The sequence below is a fragment of the Camelus bactrianus genome, chromosome 11 (assembly GCF_048773025.1).
Source record: "Camelus bactrianus isolate YW-2024 breed Bactrian camel chromosome 11, ASM4877302v1, whole genome shotgun sequence".
NCBI lineage: Eukaryota > Metazoa > Chordata > Mammalia > Artiodactyla > Camelidae > Camelus > Camelus bactrianus.
The window spans coordinates 63,194,395-63,213,456 of NC_133549.1; the positions used below are offsets into that span (position 1 = coordinate 63,194,395).

At 39.9% G+C, this 19,062-nt stretch overlaps 1 protein-coding gene across 11 annotated transcripts in view; it reads right to left on the reverse strand.

Moving 5' to 3' along the window:
• Window positions 1-10,425: 10,425 nt before the first annotated feature.
• The window catches only part of CTNNA3 (catenin alpha 3), a 1,350,411-nt gene continuing 1,341,774 nt past the window's right edge, over window positions 10,426-19,062 (reverse strand). For all 11 annotated transcript variants that reach the window (XM_074374085.1, XM_074374091.1, XM_074374088.1 and 8 more), the window contains one exon: window positions 10,426-18,521. In XM_074374085.1, coding sequence (XP_074230186.1) covers window positions 18,234-18,521 — 288 coding nt within the window. In that variant the 3' untranslated portion in view covers window positions 10,426-18,233. The remainder of the gene's footprint in view (window positions 18,522-19,062) is intronic.

Consider the following 19,062-nt stretch of genomic DNA (forward strand, 5'->3'; position numbering starts at 1 on the left):
CCCTTATCTCTCTTCACCTTCTGAATCTCCTATACTGTGAATATTGGTATACCTTATGTTATTCCAGAGATCTAAGTTGTTCTCATTTTTTAAATGTGTTTTTGTTTTTGCTGTTCCAGTTGGATAATTCGCATTATTCTATCTTTCAGATCACTTATGCATTATTCTGCATGACCTAGTCTGCTGTTAATTCCTTCTAGTGTATTTTTCACTAAATTACTGTATTCTTCAGTTCTTACTGATTCTTTTTTATATATTCCAGTCCTGCTTAAAATTCCACTGTGTTCATCTACTCTTTTTCCTTATTCTGTCAGTATTCCTATTACTAATGCTTTGAATTCTTTATCAAGTAAATTATTTCTCACACTTATTTGTTTCTTCAGGGGTTTTTTGCTTGCTTTTTCAAATGAGACCAATTTCTCTGTCTTCTCATTTTACTCAGCTTTCTCTGTCCCTAGTAAATTAGGTGAAACACTTTCCTATTGAGGTCTAGAAGGGATGTCCTTATGTGGGAACTTCCATGTACTGTCATTGTGTGTTCTGTGGCTTTGGTGGGAGAGTTGCATTTGATGTGAGCACAAGTCATGTTTTTCCTGTTTTGCTGGCAGCTCTTATCTTGATAGGCGGTGAGGCTGGAGAAGAGTGGGGAAGAATAGGGCCAGAACCAGGTGTGAGCCAGGGCTTGCCTCTCCTCTCTGCTCAGTGGCCATAAACACTCTATCAGGGACGAGGGCTTGTCTTACGTTGCTGGAGCAGAATCCCTGAGTTTTAGGTACAAGCTGGCTCTGTTTTCTTTGAGTGTTGTTCTCCCCTATCCTAGCACCAGCACCTGTGCCCCAGAGGGGAGAAGTGAGCAAGAGGGGCCCATGCAAGCACTTGGCATGTGTTGGGTTGTGGGCTGTGGTGCTCCGGTCGCATACAGAAGTCTGAGCCGTATCTGATGCCCTTCCTATGTGAGTGTTAGCACTTGTGCGGGCTGCCTATTCCCTGCCCCATGCAAGCTGCTTTTGGTCTGAGTCTCCTTTGTTCCTCACAGACAGTCTCCCTTTTGCCTCTGCCGCCCCTGGCCTGGCGTGGAGCTGTGTCGCAGTGCAGGCAGGGCCCATGTGGGCTCTTGGTGTGCATCCAGATGCAGACTATGGCCGTCTGCCTGCAGACAGGGCTTGGGACTGCTTCTGATGTGCGGTTTGTGTAAGTACCAGTAGTCGCTGCCCCCGCCCTGCTAAGGCGCTGCTTGAGGTTGAGCTGCCTCTGTGTCTCAAGGCTGAACTCTCCTCAGTTGCAGCAGCCCTCACTTCATTGTGGAGCTGTGACGTGAAGTAAACAGGGCTGGAGCATTTGCTCGACGCTGGCTGGGGCGCATGCTGGGGAAGTCATGGGAAACCAGTCAGCCACCGGCACAGTTTCAATCTGCTGTCTTCACCCTATGTTGGGAGCAAGCCAGCTTACGTGTGCTCCTCACGAGTGGAGTGCAGGCATCACACAGCCCTCATGTTAGTCCCGCTGGCTCTCCAACCAATCAAGGGGGCTGGTCTTCCCTGTGTCTGAACCCCAGGACTGGGGTACCCAGTATTTGGCTTGTACCACTCATTCCTTAGGGAGAATCTCTGCCTGTGGAGTTTTCCTATTCCCTTGAGTCCCCTCCCCGGGGCACAGGTCCAGACCTAACTCTGTCTCTTTCCTTCCTACCTGATTCTTCGTGGATCTTTCTTCTAGTCTTGATGTACAGTCTTTCTGCCGGTTTCCAGTTAGTTTTCAGGGGGATTTGTTCCACTTGTGAATGTATTTTTGATGTGTTCATGTGGGGAGGTGAGTTCCCCATCTTCCTACTCTGCTGTCTTCATCTCCTCTCTCCCAAGTTAAAATTTTTCAGAAACAGATGCTGACTTAGGATGAATTAAGCCTAAAATAAGTTTACTGTAAATATATTGGGCAGCTCAAATCAGTGGGGGAGCTGGCATACCAGAAGAAATGGCTAAAACCACATCTCAAACCTGGTTTGATGTGGGAGATTCTTTTTCCCTTCACTACTTCTACCAGGATACAAGCACCTACGCCCTTGGTTTTTGCTGCATTTAGCTCCTGAAACAAAGAGCAGAATGCCTGTATCTGAGTGCTGTAGCCAGAGATACTGCTGGGTATAACTGCAGCAAGTGTCTGGCAACTCATTCTTTAGAGAGAGACAGCTTTTCCCATGGCACATCAGAATCTAGAAGTGTGGAAACCCTAAAAATCAAAAGGCATTTAGATGCCAGTTAGTCAAAATTAATGAAAATACCCATACAAACAGTAAAGAAGTGATTGATATGAAAAGAAAAAAATAATCAATTGGAAAAATGTGTGACATTGAGAGATGGCAGGAGAAGAACTGAAATTAGGTTTGGGAGTGTTTGTGCCAAGGGACTAGGAAGATCCATGTATTTAGGTGGCAAGAAAATTATGACCTTTGGAGCTAGAGAGAAGGGAACTTAAACCCTTGTCTTGATACATTTTAGTTGTGTGTTTTAGTCAGCTTAGTCCAGGAACCTCAGTAAATTGGAGATAACAGTATTAGTATGAAAATCAAATAAGATCATCTGTATAATGGGCCTGTCATTTGATCTACCATATGGTTGGTCCTCAACAGATATTACCCAGCTACTTATCCTTCACAAAGCTTTGGGTTAAAAGCAATGAGGAAAGTCTGTAGAAAGATTTCCATGTTGTTCCAGCACCTGATGTCCTGAATTTTTCAGGAGGTGATGTTAGTAAAGAAACAATATGAGCATAAACAAAATTTAGAGGTAAAGTTTGCTATTGATAAGGGATAGAATTGTTTCTGGGACGTATCTGGGTCACATTTGCCTGATGGTTGTTTTCAGTTGTCTGTCAACCAAAGTGCTGAAGACAGACTAGTCCTTGAACAGTCTTAGTGGGTGTACTCCCTGGATTTTCGTCTGCTGTAATTTCTATCCAGTAGATCTGGATTTCTATCCAACCTCACCTTCTGCCTTCGTTTGAATCCTTTCTGGAAGTTAAAAGTAGGAAGCAGCCAATCTAAAGGGATTTCAAGTTAAAAGCAGTAGGAGTCACAAAAGGTCTACAAAAGGGCCCAAATTCAGATACATTGATAAGTGTTAGAATCATCCTTGGGCAAGACTGTAGTAAGTAGTGGGTGGATTAAGCTGAGGTTTATTTGAAATTAAAGGCATTTGTATTCAAATTGTTTTATAACTCAGGCAAAATAAAAAAAAATGAAGGCAGATACCTGCCAGGTTGCAGACCCCAACCTACATCTTCTGAGTATCCTCTTGCCTCTGAGAAGACAGAGACATGATGGAAAGCCCGAGATGAGGGTTGTCTGTCTTGAACACAAGCAGTGTTACACTTCATCTGTCATTGATGTTGAGGTTACACAATGTGTTATTTGAAAACCAGATTCTTCAGCTGAAAGGGACATCTAGGCTGTGACACTCTTTTATGCAGACTTTCAAGACTCTCTCATCAGATTTACAGTAAGTGAAGACTGCGCTTTACTCTTTCCAAAGCACTTCCACATGCACCCTGTCCATGACCCTCACAAGGACCCAGTGAGGAAGGAGTATCACTTGGGTGTTTGTGATTAAGAATATAGCTACATATAATTTACAACCAATAGAGTGAAACTTTATCATCTTTTTTGAAAGCTAAGAGGGAGATTACTATTTTCTTCACAGTCAGTGGTTTTTACTAAGTCTCTAACAGGCTCATTCTGCCTGGGGGAAAATGGATTTGGGGTGGGGAAAATGAAATGTGAAGTCAAAGTGTTTCAGGGATGCGGAGTCTCACGGAGGCCTCTGCAATCACCATATTCCTGGTTAGTAAAACACACTGAAATTATTTTCTTGCTGTAATGTTGTGATTCACAACTTAAGCATCTTCTGGTAACTAGCGAGTCTCCCCTGGCTCTTCCGCTTCTCACGCCTTTTACCAGATCTTAGCATGTCTGAGAAGAATTATAAGACCTGATATTAAAAGATTTAATGGTACGTGAATTGTGTTTTCTCCTTATGTCTTGATGTAATGGGGGAAAACACGTCTCTAGAATTGGCTGTTTCATTCTCAATTGTGCCAATTATTTAAAAGTGTCATTTATATACAGACCCTGCAGCTACATCAGTGCAGCTGGAACTTAATTTAATCCATTTACTCATTTGTTCAATTAACATTCAGTGAACACTTAAAATGTTCTGCCTTAACTGCAGGTGTTCTCAAGCAGCGGGAGAGTTGGGACCATCCGACCAATCCCAGCAAGCTCGCACAACGTAAGTAATAAACCATTGGAAATGGGCACTTCAAACATGTAAGTGCCACCTGCGTTAATTTAATATCCAACACCACTGTTGAGAGTAACAAATAGTTTTTGCTCTTAAGATACACACCTATTAGAAATATAAATATATATATGAAATATATATATACGTTTATGTAGATTTACTACGGCATTTGGGAGTTAAAATATATGCATTGGAATCTTGCTCTAACATCACTAGTCATAACCAGATGGGGTAAGTTTGTTATTTCTCTTAGCCACACCAGATGGTAAGAAAATTGAAGCTAAGATGAGTTGCTTTATGGGAATTTTGTGAGGAGTAGGATAAAGCATGTAAAACACGCAGCACAGTGCCTGGTGTGGAGTCACTACTGCTAATGGTTGGTGTAGGAAGGATACTGATGATGGTGGTGATGATGGTAGCATGCTACCTGCCACTGCATTTCTTTTATGTGAATGTAAAAAGACCACTAGCACTGGAGGAAGCAGAGGAGTGAGGGATCAACTATTCAATGATAACATAATTTTATCTACCAGGTTCTCTTCAAAGGTCACCTACATCTTGGGCTCCCTTTGTGAGGGGTTTGGATTAGGTAGTTGTAAATAACATGCAAAGGGATGCTGATCACAGTGACTTCAGGAGAAGCCTCCTGAGAGCTAAAAAACTATATCCAAGCAACCAGAGTTATCAGCAAAGTGGAAGAGGATGAAATACTTTTATGGTGCACACACCCACCCATACACACACACATACACATCCCATATATATTATATTATATAATATGCTGTTTGGCAGTCAGTCATGTTACTTGGTTTTCATTGTGTGCTTACTATGGACCAGATACTGCACTAAATATTTTATGTGCATAACTGCAATTAACCCTTAAAAAAACACTGAGATAGTTATTGGTGTCTCTATTTTATAGATGAAGAAAAGAGGGTTCAGAGACATTAAATTTCCTGCCTCCACTCAGTAATATGAGGAGGTACTATCTGAACCCAGTTAGCCTGACTCAGAGCACTTAGTCATCAGTGCTATACAGTGTCTTTTGAGGTGCTTATTATGTTCAGATCTGCCTGTAAAACCTCACTCCCCTCCCTCTTACCATCTGTTTTTCCTGAGCAATTTATTTAAACCATGAGCCTTAGTTTTCTCAGCTGTAAAATGGGTATGATGATATCCACTTTAAAAAGTGAGAATTCAATGCAGTCTTGTTCTTAAAAGCATCTAAATTAGTGGTTTGTATTTAGCATATATGACAGTAAATATTCCTAAACTGAGATAATGCTAATTGAATAATTTCTCTTCATTGATGCACATTATTATAAAAGAAATCTGTGTTACACATATGAAGCAAAACAAAACAACCTGCAGCTATAAGACAAAAGAAGACTTCCTTATTGAGCCTGTGGTGCCTATGGTTGAACCACAATGGGAAAAGTTAATAAACAGAGCTCTCTGTATGTAAAGCGTTGTTTTAAGTGCTTTTAAATGTATTAATTTAATTCTTTCACAAATCTGAGCAATAAGAACCCAATTCAGAGATTAAAAAAACATAGGTTCAGACATATTAGATAATTCAAACTTGGCTTGTCACACTCAGAGTCTTCACTTCTAACCATTGTGTATTCCTTCCCCAGAGTCCTTGCGGGAAAAGCATCTGTCACATCCGGTCTCCTTCCTGCTGCTCCAGGTAAGGCCTGTCCAGGATCGGCCCTCTAACCAGGTACTAGCCAGATATTTATGAGCTCTTTGTATCTTCACTGTTATATCAAGGAGAATACACATGCGTGCACACAGACACAGACTGTTAGGTGTGTGTAACTGTATATGTATATGTATTTATTTATATAAACTAATGGGTATTTTAATATCTATATATGTATATATAAATGGTATTTACATGTATATTGGGCATTAATATATATAAGGTTTATATATATAAATCAAGGTTTTATATATGTGTATATATATATTTAGTTGCAAATTTCCTGCATTTTCTCTTCTTTCTTATTCTTCTCCCTCTTCTATTTTCCTGTGAAACACCTTATAATAAAGGACAAAGGAGCCATTCCTTTTTGGATTTCCCACTATAAATTCCTCCTAAAGATGAACAACTCTACTTCATATTCTTCCTGTAACATGTTATTTCCCCGACGGGACTGGGAAATCCCATCTCTAACCTGCCTGTGAGAGAAAGAGAGCCCGTGAGCAGGGGAGCTAGTATAGACAGGACAGAGCCCCAGGTAGAGAAAGGAGTCCAAAGCGGAGGCTGGGAGGGCCCATCTCTCACAGACGATTTGTAGCTGAGGCGTTGTGCCTGCTATCTGGTTTGGAATATTTCCGTCATAGTCCATAAAAAGCATGGCAGAAATAGAAGCTCATGTGCATTATCCATTTGTAAATAGGCAACCCAGGGTCATCCTTTCCTTCCCAGGAGAAGAAAGGCATCTGAATGAGGGATAGAGGCTGGGCTGGTGGGGACAGTTCCCCTGAGGACATGGCTGCGGAGCCTGCCTCTTGCATTGCTCGCCCTTTGGGAACCGTGAGTGTAGGACTTACCCCCTCACTGTCTTCTCCACCACTGCCCACTGGTACCTGGCTGCTTCTCTGACTTCCTCTCGCCCCAGGCCACTCTGTGCCGGGCTCCCTTGCGCCCCTAGACAGGAGCTTCACATATAATGTTAACTCTTACAGCGCTCTGTCCGCCCCACTTCACCTGGTGAAAGTCTGCTCCTTCCCCTGATGTCAGCTTAAGTCTCACGTCCTCAGAGCAGCCTCTCTAGATTTTCCTAATTAGGTCAAAGTCCCTCATTTTAGGCTCATGGCACCTGTGTGTCTCACCTGTAGCAATTATCAAAGATACAAATTTGTACTTTTGGACTCATTTTTAAATTAACTCCTATCTCCTCTGCTAGTCTTTAAATCCTTGAAGAAGAGTGTTTTCACTGACTAGCACGGAGTTACCCTGGTACCTAGAGGAATATCCAACCCCTGGATGTTCAATAACTGTTGACTGAATTGGCACATCCGCTGCTCTCCGTGGTTCCCTGGCAGGCTCAGGCTCTCCTGCTCCAGGCACTTCTTTCTCCCCGCTCCCCCTACAAAGAAACTGTCAGAAGTTTGTTTTGTGTGTTTTAATCTTGAAGCTTTTACGTCATAGGTATAATAATAATAGTTAAATTTTATATTGTGTTTACCTTGTGCTAGGCATCCTTCAAAGTATTTTATATACATTCATTAATTCAATATTCATAACAATCCTGTGTGGTAGGTTCTGTCCCATTTCACTGAATGTGAGGGGTGTTGATTGTAAAACACATCATTATTTTGTCAATTGGACTATGAAATGTCATCTCTCTCTGACACGAGAATTTCAAGATAATGAGAGGTTAAGGACCTTGCCCAAGAAAGGCTGGCGCTGAAAATGATGGAACCAGGATGCAAACTGGGTAAGGTGATGCCAGAGGCCATGTCTCTGACCATGGTGCCATCTTGGCACACAATGAGAGTCGTATATCTGTTTCTGCTCTTCTTGAATCATACAGCTACCCTGGTAGGGCATATGAAGTCATAGGATAAACATGGTGCCACCTACTTGACTGTCACTATTTGACAGGAAAATCTGAAATTGCCCTCACAGTAAAAGAAACTTTATCAGAATAAGCATGGATATATTAAATAGTAGAGTGAAAAATGTATCTGTGTTTTAGATAGAACCTAAGACTTGTGATTGCTTATGTTTGATGCTTTATAGTTTATTCTGAAAATATTGTTTTAATCCCTAATCCTATAATTTCACCCAGGCTCTTGTTTATATCACACAGGGTTACTGGAATTAATTTACCCTATTCATTTTTCTTACTCTGAATGCCCTATCAGTCCTGCCTTCCACTGTCTTAACTAGTCATCTTATAACTCTGTTTGTGTTAGAGAACTTGTTTGCTAGGAGACATTAGTATTGTCCCCATTTACAAATTAAAGCCTTAGCATCTTAGCCTGACACTGAGATCCTGTGATTTAACCCACTCTTGTCTTTCTGAGCTCCTGTCCTCCTGTGCCTATCCAGAACATTTCACTCCAGCCAGTTGAGCCCCGTAAGTGACATGCTCATCCCTACTTTTGTGCCTTGGCTCATTTCCAGACCCCGGGAATGTTATCTTTCTTCATCCTGCTAAACCACACTCTCCTCTGAGAACCTTTACAAAGGTCCCCCTTGAGTCCTGAAACTTGCATTGCTTTCTTGCACCCTGGGTAAGATTGCCACAAGCTTCATTTTAATTTCCCTTCCTCTGCTATTTACTTTAATTATCTTGATGAGCCCATGTCTTTATTCCAAAATATTCATGTATCTTTCTATCACCCATAACACCTTTGCATATAACAGTCCCTCCAGAAATATCTGTGACTATTGAATAAACAAATGAGTGAAAAACAGCCCATGGCTTTTCCTCATCAGTGACTTTCATTTATCAGAGGCAGCAGTGATGCTTTCGGAAGAGTGACAGGGGGAATTAGGAGCTTTCAAATCCTGTCCCTGACACTGGTTACTGTCTCTATAAACTCGAGGATTACCAAATGCTCAGAATTTCAGATTAGATGGTTCAGAGAGGGCCCCAATCACAGATCAGTGGAGTTCTGCATTCATTCATTTGAAATAAGCTCATTCATGAATTTGCTCATTCCTTCCAGAAATATCAGTTGAGCTACTGCTATGCCAATCACTGTGCTAGGATTGGAGAGATAGAAATGAACACGATATTATCACTGCTCCCAAGAGTTTGGAGTATAACAGAGCTAAGGAGAGCAAACACTGCTCTGGCATCAGGGCCTGGTACAGCGTTTGGGTCTTCCTTTTCCAAATTTAGCCCTCAGAGTAACTGCCACATAATGGATTAGCCTGGTGGACAGAGGATGCTATGAGCATTTAACGGAAGGATGGAGACTTGCCAGAACCAAGCTGTGGATTCCCGGCACTGTCACAGAGGCTTCCTCTGAAGCCAAATAAAAAGAAAGAACAACACAAACCTGTTAGTTCTCCGTCCACACCTACTGTGAATCAGTGCCCTTGGCGGGCACACCACCAAGGGAGGGCTGTAGGTCTGTATTTGGGAGGACAGCCCACTTGTGTCCCTGGGGGTCTGTCCTTTCTGCTGTTATGAAGGGTGACTTGCAGACTTCATCAGCACACCTAACATTCTGTTGCTGCCACCACCTCGATGGGGTAGTGGAAAGGCAGGACAAGTGGCAGTGACGAGGAGATTTTCCTCACCTGTCGGTGGAGCTCAGAGTAGCAGAGCCAGGCTCCTCAGGGAAGGGGGACAATTTGGTACAAACCTGAGTGTGACCTTCTCCACCCAAACTCTTCCCTCTGCCATTGCCCTTGGCTTTGACGTTCCCTGTTGGCTTCACAAGAACTCCCTTCTCCGGACCCATACCTCAGGAACCTCTCTTCCTTTCCAAAAACGGGATTCAGACAGGGCAGGGAGCCAGCCGGTTGACAATGAAGTGCAGCAGCTTTTCCCTCACAAGCCACAGGATATTGGACATGTGGTGACAGGAAGTGACAGCTGTGAGTTACTGCTGGTGGACGGAATGTTTGATGGCGCTGTCCAGGAAACATCGGGGCTCAGCCTCCAGGCAGGAACAGACGCCTCTTGCCAAGAGTGCTTTTAGTTCCATTTCCACCCCTAGAGCAAGCATGACAGCAGATCACGGTGAGGAAAAGCTGCTGCCAGAGCAAATACGGGCTCCTCGGGCCCAGGATGGACTGACTCAGAGAGGCAATCCATGCTAGCATTTTCATTAACTAAGAGGCAGCTGCTGTTGAACAGAACTGAATGAGGAGAGGCATGGTTTTTCACAGGAATTAAGTGATAGAGACTCTAAATGTACAGACTGCATTTTAAGAAAATATAGAAACAGATCGAGACTTAGCAATAAGCGTTCTGAAGCAGTGGGAGCCTTGAAGGAGAAAATGATGGCCCAGAAGAGACAACAGTGGTTTTACATATACATATAATAACTGAAGGTGAGTAGGAATGAAGCCGATACCTAGACCACTGGTTATACTACTCAGTAATTCCTCGTTTTGTCCCACCTGAGACACATATCACCAAAGATAAACACCAAATGTATAAACAATCCTTTCATTTTTATTGCTTTAATATACAGTTTAATTATTAGTGGGACAAATTATTAATAAACTACAGTGACATGAGTTGAAATAAATATATTATTTCAAATAATACTGCATACCTTCGAAACAAACCCAGTATTACATATGTGAAATAAGTACAGAGTGAAAGAAAATTTTTGAATCAGTTAAGCACAAAATGTATGCCGGGTCTCAAAAAAGAAATATTCGGGTTTCTATTTCAGTGTCATGAGAGTGTTAAAGAGCTTTATCTATTCCTGGATAGATAATTTATTTTTATTGATTGGTGAATATAAGGATAAATAATGACCAGAAAGCTCCACAAGTGCTTTTGCCAAAGTTTATCTATAGCCAAACCGTAAAACTCCCTTGAAGTGGCAGTTACTACAGTGGGTGGTTCACTCCGCCCCGTTCTGCCTTGTGCCCGGCGGGGTGAGTGTAGAAGCAAGGTAGTTTGAAACACCTCAGGTGCCACCAAAGTCCTCAAGATATCGCTGCGGTAAGCATGACCGTTATCAACTGCTTGCTTTTATTTCATCTCGGACTGTCTTAGTTTAAATCTGCCTTCCTCCTGAATTACAGTGTGCACATTACCTTCAGAAATTAACTTTAAACTGTCAGAAGTGCTAGGAAAGCACATACGGTAGAGTGACTGACTCTTTTCTTTTGCCAAGTCACTATGGGACCAAAACCATAATCAAAATGGAAAGCAGGGGCATCTGGAAATCTTTCACTGGAAGTTTTAATTCATATTTAATCACCTGACAACTTGCCCAAGAAAATTTTGTTTAAAGCCCCAACTATGAGGTCCTAAATTGGGCATAACATATGTCTACTTCTGTTTTCAGGGGCTGGTTAGTCACGGATATAGAAGAGAAATCATCATCCTGTCATTTAGGTCCAATGAAATTTTCTTTGGAGGGATTGTACAACACAAGGACGATTTTCAAAATCAGTAAGAAGCACTGCTTAATCCTGCAAGAGAGTTGCTGAAATTCTCATGTTTATACCTCTATAGATACGTTGTATGCCAGCAGGTAAGAACAGAGAGCTGTAATGGTGTAAGATTTGGCAAGCAATGGAGTACTATCTCTGCAGTCTTTTTAAAATTAATTTTATGTTTAAAGTCTTAAGAAAAGTTCTGTTTAACAAGAGAGTATGAACTAACATCACAGACTTGCCCCTTTGCTTTATGAATAAACACGCCTGTCCAAATTTGAAGTTAGAAGCCCTAACCAAGGACACTTGTCAGTCTAAGCTAGACTCTCACTGCGTGTCACAGAGAGGTTCAGCTAAATCATAAAAGTGGGAAACTGATGTGATGTGTTGAGTTTGGCCTGGGACTGCATGATACATGGCTGTCTGAACAGGAAAAAAAAAAAAGTTATCTTCAGGCTTTGAACTATTGATGTAATTATTGAAAGAGGGCTTTAAGATGTTTAAAGAGATGCTACACCTTCAAGACCAAATACCCAGAACAAAAAATAAACATTCTTCTTGAAAATGCAAAGTAAAGAAAACTTTAGAACTAGAAAATACCCCTTGTGAAATGAAAATGCCAGGACCACTCTGCTAATACCGTTTAAGTGGCTGTTGTATTTGTCCTACATTGAAGAGATTTTTAGAGATGACTGTTAGAAATCTCAGCCTTTTTCGAAAAGAATTTCCCTCTTGAGAGCTTCCTTTTGTTACAGTTGGAAACAGACACCATCATGACCACGTACCCCAAAGTACAGATCCCCCCAAAAATACATTCCCAGTTTAAGGAAACACCTGTGGCTCCACCTTAAGAAAGATCAGGAAGTCATTTACCTACCTCAGGCCTGAGATACGGAGGCCTACCTGGCAACATGGGGAGAAAGGAGAGTCTAGCCTTCAGTTGTCTCTAAGAGGAAGGACTATGTAAAGTTAAAGGACTAAATTTACCTGCAGTCAGGCACACATTGTAAACATTTGTTACCTCCATAAAGAAGGAAACATACATTTCCTATGGTTTGGGTTGGTTTGGAATACAAGGAAACTTTAGCTTTAAACATACAGATACACATTAACAGTAAAAAAGGAAAGAACTGGTGTCAACAGATGTTTTTCAGTTGATGGTGAAGTTGAGTTTTAAATAGGCATCTCTATTGACAATTTCACTTCTGTGAAAATAAATGTAATTTGACAAAGGTTTTCATCTTATTTTAGGTCACCTAGATGGAACAGTCACTCCTCACCTATCTGATATTTTTCACTTGGTTATTAGAAGTGATAATATTCAGCTAATTATGTATGTACCTGCTTTGAATGATGTAGGTATGGACTTATATTTCTTTGATTCTTTTGCTCTTATGTGGGAAGCCAGCCAACATTTGAAATGTGCATCCCATTTTCAACTGAAAAATTCAATCCCATTTTCCAGGAAATCCGGATGGTGTGGTGGCTAAAAGTTGACTCTAGAGTGCAATCAAATTTTAAAGCAAGTGAATTTTCAAGCAAAATCCATATCCTTAGCTTCCTTATCTAAGGATTAGAGCTAATTATATTTATCCCTTATGGTCACTGAGAGAATCAAGTAAAGTAATAGCTTTGAACACAGAGTTGGCACAGAAGGGCAGGCATCACTGTTTTGTTACCTGATGTATCCTGAGAACCTACAGCAGTGCTTGAAAAGTCAAAGTTGCTCTACAGATATTTATTAAATATATAATATCCTGATTAATTCTGATAGTGGTTAGAATTGCACCCATCAATCAGCCTAAAAAATTGGCTGAATTTCTGTTTCTTATCTTGCAAACAGTATCACTAAATGATCCTAGAAGTTACATAGTTCATCCTCCTGCCCTGACATGACTTTACCCAAACCGGCAAAGGCAAGTGCCCCATCCAGCCCTTAAAATCTTCCTCAGGAGGAGGCTGCCTAATCCTCATAGAGCCAAAATCTCATCCCCTCTCTGGGATAAAAGTTACCTGCTTCTGCAACTACCTTTCTTATTCCCTCCTCCACCTCTGACACTTTCTTACCCACTTTCTTTTACAACTTACTGGTTTTTTCCCTCCAACTTATTAAATTCATTTTGAAAGTCAGTCCTTGTGTTTTGTTTCCCTAAACCAGTGGGGACTGTCGGATGCCTTAAGTCAGCCTGCAGCCATGAGACATCTCATCCCAGGACCTACAGAAAGGCCAGCTCTGCAGACCATCCTTGCCTGTCGATGGGATTCTGGAAAAGTTGGGTTCCATTTGGAAATGGTTCTCTCAATTAGTATTAATGATCTTCTTTTGAAGTGTTCAAGAATAGATCTTACTTGTCTTGACAGGGGAAAAAATTCACATGTAAAATGATTAATGTCATAAACTAGTCTTTCTTTTGCTTTAATAGAAAATGTTTCTTATTTGTGTAAATTGGTTAAAATAGCCAAAGAAATGCATTTAAAATTGTAATTCTTCTGTCTTTTAGATGTCTAAGATAGTGTTACAGCCTTGATTAGGGCATCTTTAGTTGCATACATCTGGTTTTAATAATATCCATATTTTCTTTCCTAATAGACCCAAAGGACCAAAGTGAAAACTTTATAAACTACTTGGTGGACAGACACTTCTGTCATTAGGTCTGGCTATTTGTTTGGTAGTAACACGCAAAATGCTAATATTAAATATATTATAATGGTAAGGAAAGAGAGTTATGACAAAAGGAATGCTATAGGGTTTTTAACTTGATTAAGTGTTGTTTTCTGGTATGTGACATACAAATGAAAATCATATGTAAATTTCTCAGGTTGCAGCCATTTTTCTAGTTTATTTAAAAATAATTATTAAAATAACATGCAAATTACAACCGTCTAACTGGCTGCCCCTAAACTTTCTGATCAAGTCAAACTGAGAAATATTTCTCACCTTCCACACAGAAAAAATGACTGACACCTAAATATGCAAAAGATAGGCTGACAAAAGAAAGCACAGATTTTACTCAGCCTGACATTTCAGTGCTTGCTTTGCTGACCTAAAGAATTACTTACAAAGATACTGAAACAGGCTAGCAATTCTGCGATGAGTTCACTAGAGAACAGTAAATATCATTACGAAAGTCTCAGATCTCTCTCTCCTCATTCTGCCTCTCTACAGAACTGTGTATCCATGGGAACCACAATCTCTAGCACACAAGTGTGCATTTGACACCAAAAGAGATGTTTTCTGGAATAGAAAACAGTAAGGAATAATGTTGCTGAGAACTTAAATTGATAATGTTAACTAGAATGCTACAAAATGTATTAACTTACATGTGGGATAGACACCTAAGGAATGGATGAGAGATGGGAGAGAGGATTTTTGGTGCATGGACTCAGAGGAAAGGACATTACTGGGGGGTAATTGACTGGGATGAGCAGGCCTGACTGCATCATTCTGGTAGAAAACTGTCAGCAATTATTGGTAGATACCGAGCTCAGGGATGGTGAAATGAAAAGACTGCCCTGAATGTAAAGGTGTAGAAAGCCACCGGAAATCATTTCTCTGTTGTCAGATGTTAGTCTGTTCAGCCACTCATTAAATTTGAGGAGCACTAATTATTAGGTTTGAGGCCCAAATTGGGCACTTGGCTGTGTGTTCACAATTTTCACTTTTCTTGCTTTCATATGACTTGAAAACTGACCTCCTTTGAAGCTGTAAGGTGTGCAAGAATTCCAGACTGAAGAAGGGGACCTTTCTGTGTAGTTGTGAGGCGATGTGCCCCTTCTAGAAGGAATTTTATGGGGAACATAGATGTTACATGGATACTGGTAAATTAAGAGATTTGCAAATGCCAAAAGGCACTTTTAAGAATACTATGTTTTCTAATACAGTCATAATATTCGTTCATAAGCAGAAAGGGAATAATTAACAAATTACCTTAGAAATTTCATTGTTTGAATTTTTTTCCCCCAGACTCATACATGGAGTCCATTAGAAAGAAATAAGTGTTTTAATTCATGAATTCCCACTTGGGATAAATAAAAGGGAGAGATTTATATTTATCACCTTTCCAATTTGATGAAAACCTTCCAGATTTTCTAGTTAAAAGACTCTTCAGTGAATTATGATATCACAGATATTTTGTAAGTTACTGTGAGTTCAGTCTACCATTTGACAGTGATGCTGGCAGCTCACTGAGATGAAAATGTCATTGTAGATGGTATAAACCCCTCCTCCTTTTCATGGATTTTTTTTCTACATAAATTAATTTCATTAAAAGAAAAAGGTGAGTTTTGATGAGCAAGATAAAGCAAAGATATCATTAGAATAAGCACCAATCTCTGTGATGCGATATCAAGACGTACATAGATAGGCCACCAAGCAATCACCCTCATTAAGAAATTTCTGTCATCCCCGTACAGAAGAAGGGATAATTATAAATATATATACTACCTTCATACTTACTGATTTCATGTAACTATGTTTTATAATGAGAAGATTTGTTAATATATTTGCTAATTTTTCTTGTGAATAAGTATTATATTATTAGCAGGTTTGAACTGAATTAAATCCTGAAATGCTGCCCACTGTAGGAATTCAGTCAGGTGGACAGGTGTCTTTCTTAGATCCACGTATCTTGTTCTTATTGCACCTTTGGTTGCTGCAGCAGACTTTACTTCTCGGCTGTTCTTCAAGCTAATTTTTTTTTAATATACTAAGTTTTATTTAATTATAGTTGTTTGAGCAAAGCTAGAAATCTATCTCCTTTAAAGAGGAGGCCTTGTTCACATCTCATTTTGGGTAAAAAGTCTTTTTTTTTTAAGATAGGTTTTTTAATAATTGTATAATTTCCAGTTACTTCTGTTCTTTTGGCATCCAGTGCTGCATTCTAAACTCCAACCTGTGGAAAGCTGATGTAGGATCAAAAGGACATTATAGATTTTCTGATGAGTCTTAGGAGTCTTGAACGTGTGGCTTTAGGAACTAAGATACACAGCTAGTAATTTGGTGATTAAATTTTTTTTCTCAACTAAACTATAAATTCACACTTCCACCTGAGGAAAGGACGTGTCATAGATGTCACTCTTGTAGTGACCACTTTTAGAGCAGAAAGTGATGTTAGCATTTCAACAGAAGAAACTCCCGATTTTGCCTCCCTGTTTAGTTAGCTGGCTCTGGAAAACAGAATTATCTGCATTCTCTAATTCCTTCTGTACTGTCTTCTCTTTTAGGGATTGGACTCTGCTCAGAACAACTGTGGGCTGATGCACACGATGCACACTGCAAGACAGGGAAGATGTGTTCACTCCTAGAAAATGTCTGTGCTGAGCCCAGGTAATATAGTGTTTTGGAAGAAAAGTATAATACACTACAATAAAAGTTGACATATTCACCGTAAGTAACAATGACCTATTAAGTAAATTCTTTTCACATACCATTTGGCTCAAGACACTAAGCACATCACGCTTCAGTCTTTATGCATTCTTATGCTTCACACGTTCTTTTGCCCAAACTAGTCCTCCTAACATCAACTGATGTTGCAGGCTTGAATTTTATCTAGGTGACGTGGTCATTAAAACAACTCATTAATGGCAATGTTTTCCAAAGTGAAGTTACAATTATAATATAATTTTGGTACAGTAGAATAGGAAACACATATTTAAAATCCTGTGAGCTCTATGCATGAGCAAAAGTGAAACTGAAACTTAACTCCTCCAGAAAGAGAGAGAGAAGCCATACTCTAGACTCTGAAACTATTATGAAGTCCATTATGAATTCAACTGGGGTGAGCACAATGAGTGTAGTTATAAAATGACCTCTGTGACTTATTTTAAAAAGTGTTATTAAAATCACTCTATCTTAATTACCATTAACTCTACTTCATAGTTCACTGGTACAATTCACACATATTTTTTGAGTTATATTTTACTCAATGCCAAAAGGGTTTTCAAACTGGCCTTTTCCTGTTAATTGCACTCTCAAGCCAATACAGATGGAGTTTCAGAGCCGTGGAGAACTTACACTTCTGCTATCATAGCTCACTCGGGGATATAGTTAAGATACCCGTTACAGCAATGGGTGAAAACTCTTCTTCCATGTATGTATTCTGGTGGACCCAGTTAAATCTACAACTCAACATGCAGAACTGCTGAACACAACGGAGTCCTAAAAGGCACATTTGTGGCATCAAATTGACTTGCTGACTTTATAACGTTAATAAATAGTTTCATGAAGAAGTAAGGCAGACCTTGAAAATCCAGAAATGAGCTTGACTGCTCAGGTTTGCTCAGGAGGGATGTTACAGCCCAATCAGTTGACAATAGTTACAAATACTTAGAGACTGATTTTTTTCCCCCCGTAGCAGGAGTCACAGATGTCTGTCAGGTTAGATCAGGTAAAGACAGCATGGAGATATAATGGGAAAGTATTTTATGAAGTCTTTTGTTTCTACTGAAAACCAAGCCAAGAGCTCATGTCAGTGTTTTAATTCAGATCGAAAAAGGTGAGTGTTCTTAAGCTGTTACAGATGAACAGGGCTCACTGGAGTCTCCTGTGTTCATTTAGTAATGGATATAAGAGATTCTCTGTGATGGGGAAGGCTGAATGGCACCTTAATGTTTCATTCAGTCAACAAGCATATATTGATTACTTATTGGGTGCTGGCTTTACAGAATGACAATGACATGATCCCAAAGATACGTTGCTCATGTTGGTCAGGCTTCCAATGTTTTACGTTATCTGTGGGTTAAATTCTAAAATAGTGAACTTACAGAACTAATCAAGTGTAAGAAAGAACAAAGCAGTGTGGTTAGCCAGGCCTTTGTAATATAAACACTCGAGTAGAAGAAGGGTTTCAGTAGACATGTCTTCCTCTAAATTCGCTCATGACTTGCACTGGGTGGATTTTTTTCTTTGCTGAGGCGCGTCTGACAGCTGCACAAGTTTCCTCTGGCTTCTCTCTTTTAATCAAGGGTTTTTTTGCAGGAGCCTTCATTCTCCACATCACAACTGGATGCCGAGGCCCAGCAGGACTCTGAATTCGGATGATCTTGGTTGAGGCAATGTAAGACATTTTCACTGTTTGAACTACAGCATTCATTAAATTTTTGGCTGCTTGGATCAGGGAGGTGACACTGTCCAACTGTCCAAGGGAAAACAAAAAGAAAAAAGCTATTATTCAAGAATATAATCAGGAATTTAAACAGATTTAATGTTACAGAAAATGAAATGCACCACTTTTTTTATCTTAGAAATGAATGAGTTAATCCCCATTTTATATATCTATGTAAATTGTCACATCAATCTATTAATCTTTTAATAATTTATCTATCTGAAGAATAAATAGATCCATATTTTACTCTCTCAGGTGATATCTTAGATTAATTTCTTTCTCTTGGTTTTCAGCGAAATAGATTCTATCTATTCTGTATCCTATCCTAAGGTCCGGATAGTCACTGCTTTCTTTGTAACAGATCTCCCTATTTCCAGGAGTAATGTTGAGCTCCTTCTATAAGAGATGACTGTCTACAACTGAAAATTCTTCCTCTCAAGGAATTCATAGTTTTAAGATTAATGTCATATTCACACATGCATGAATACCACTCATTTTCATAAATATTTCCCAAACAATTCCACAGAAAACTTTTTTTTTGAAACACAACATTTAAGCTCATCATTCAGTG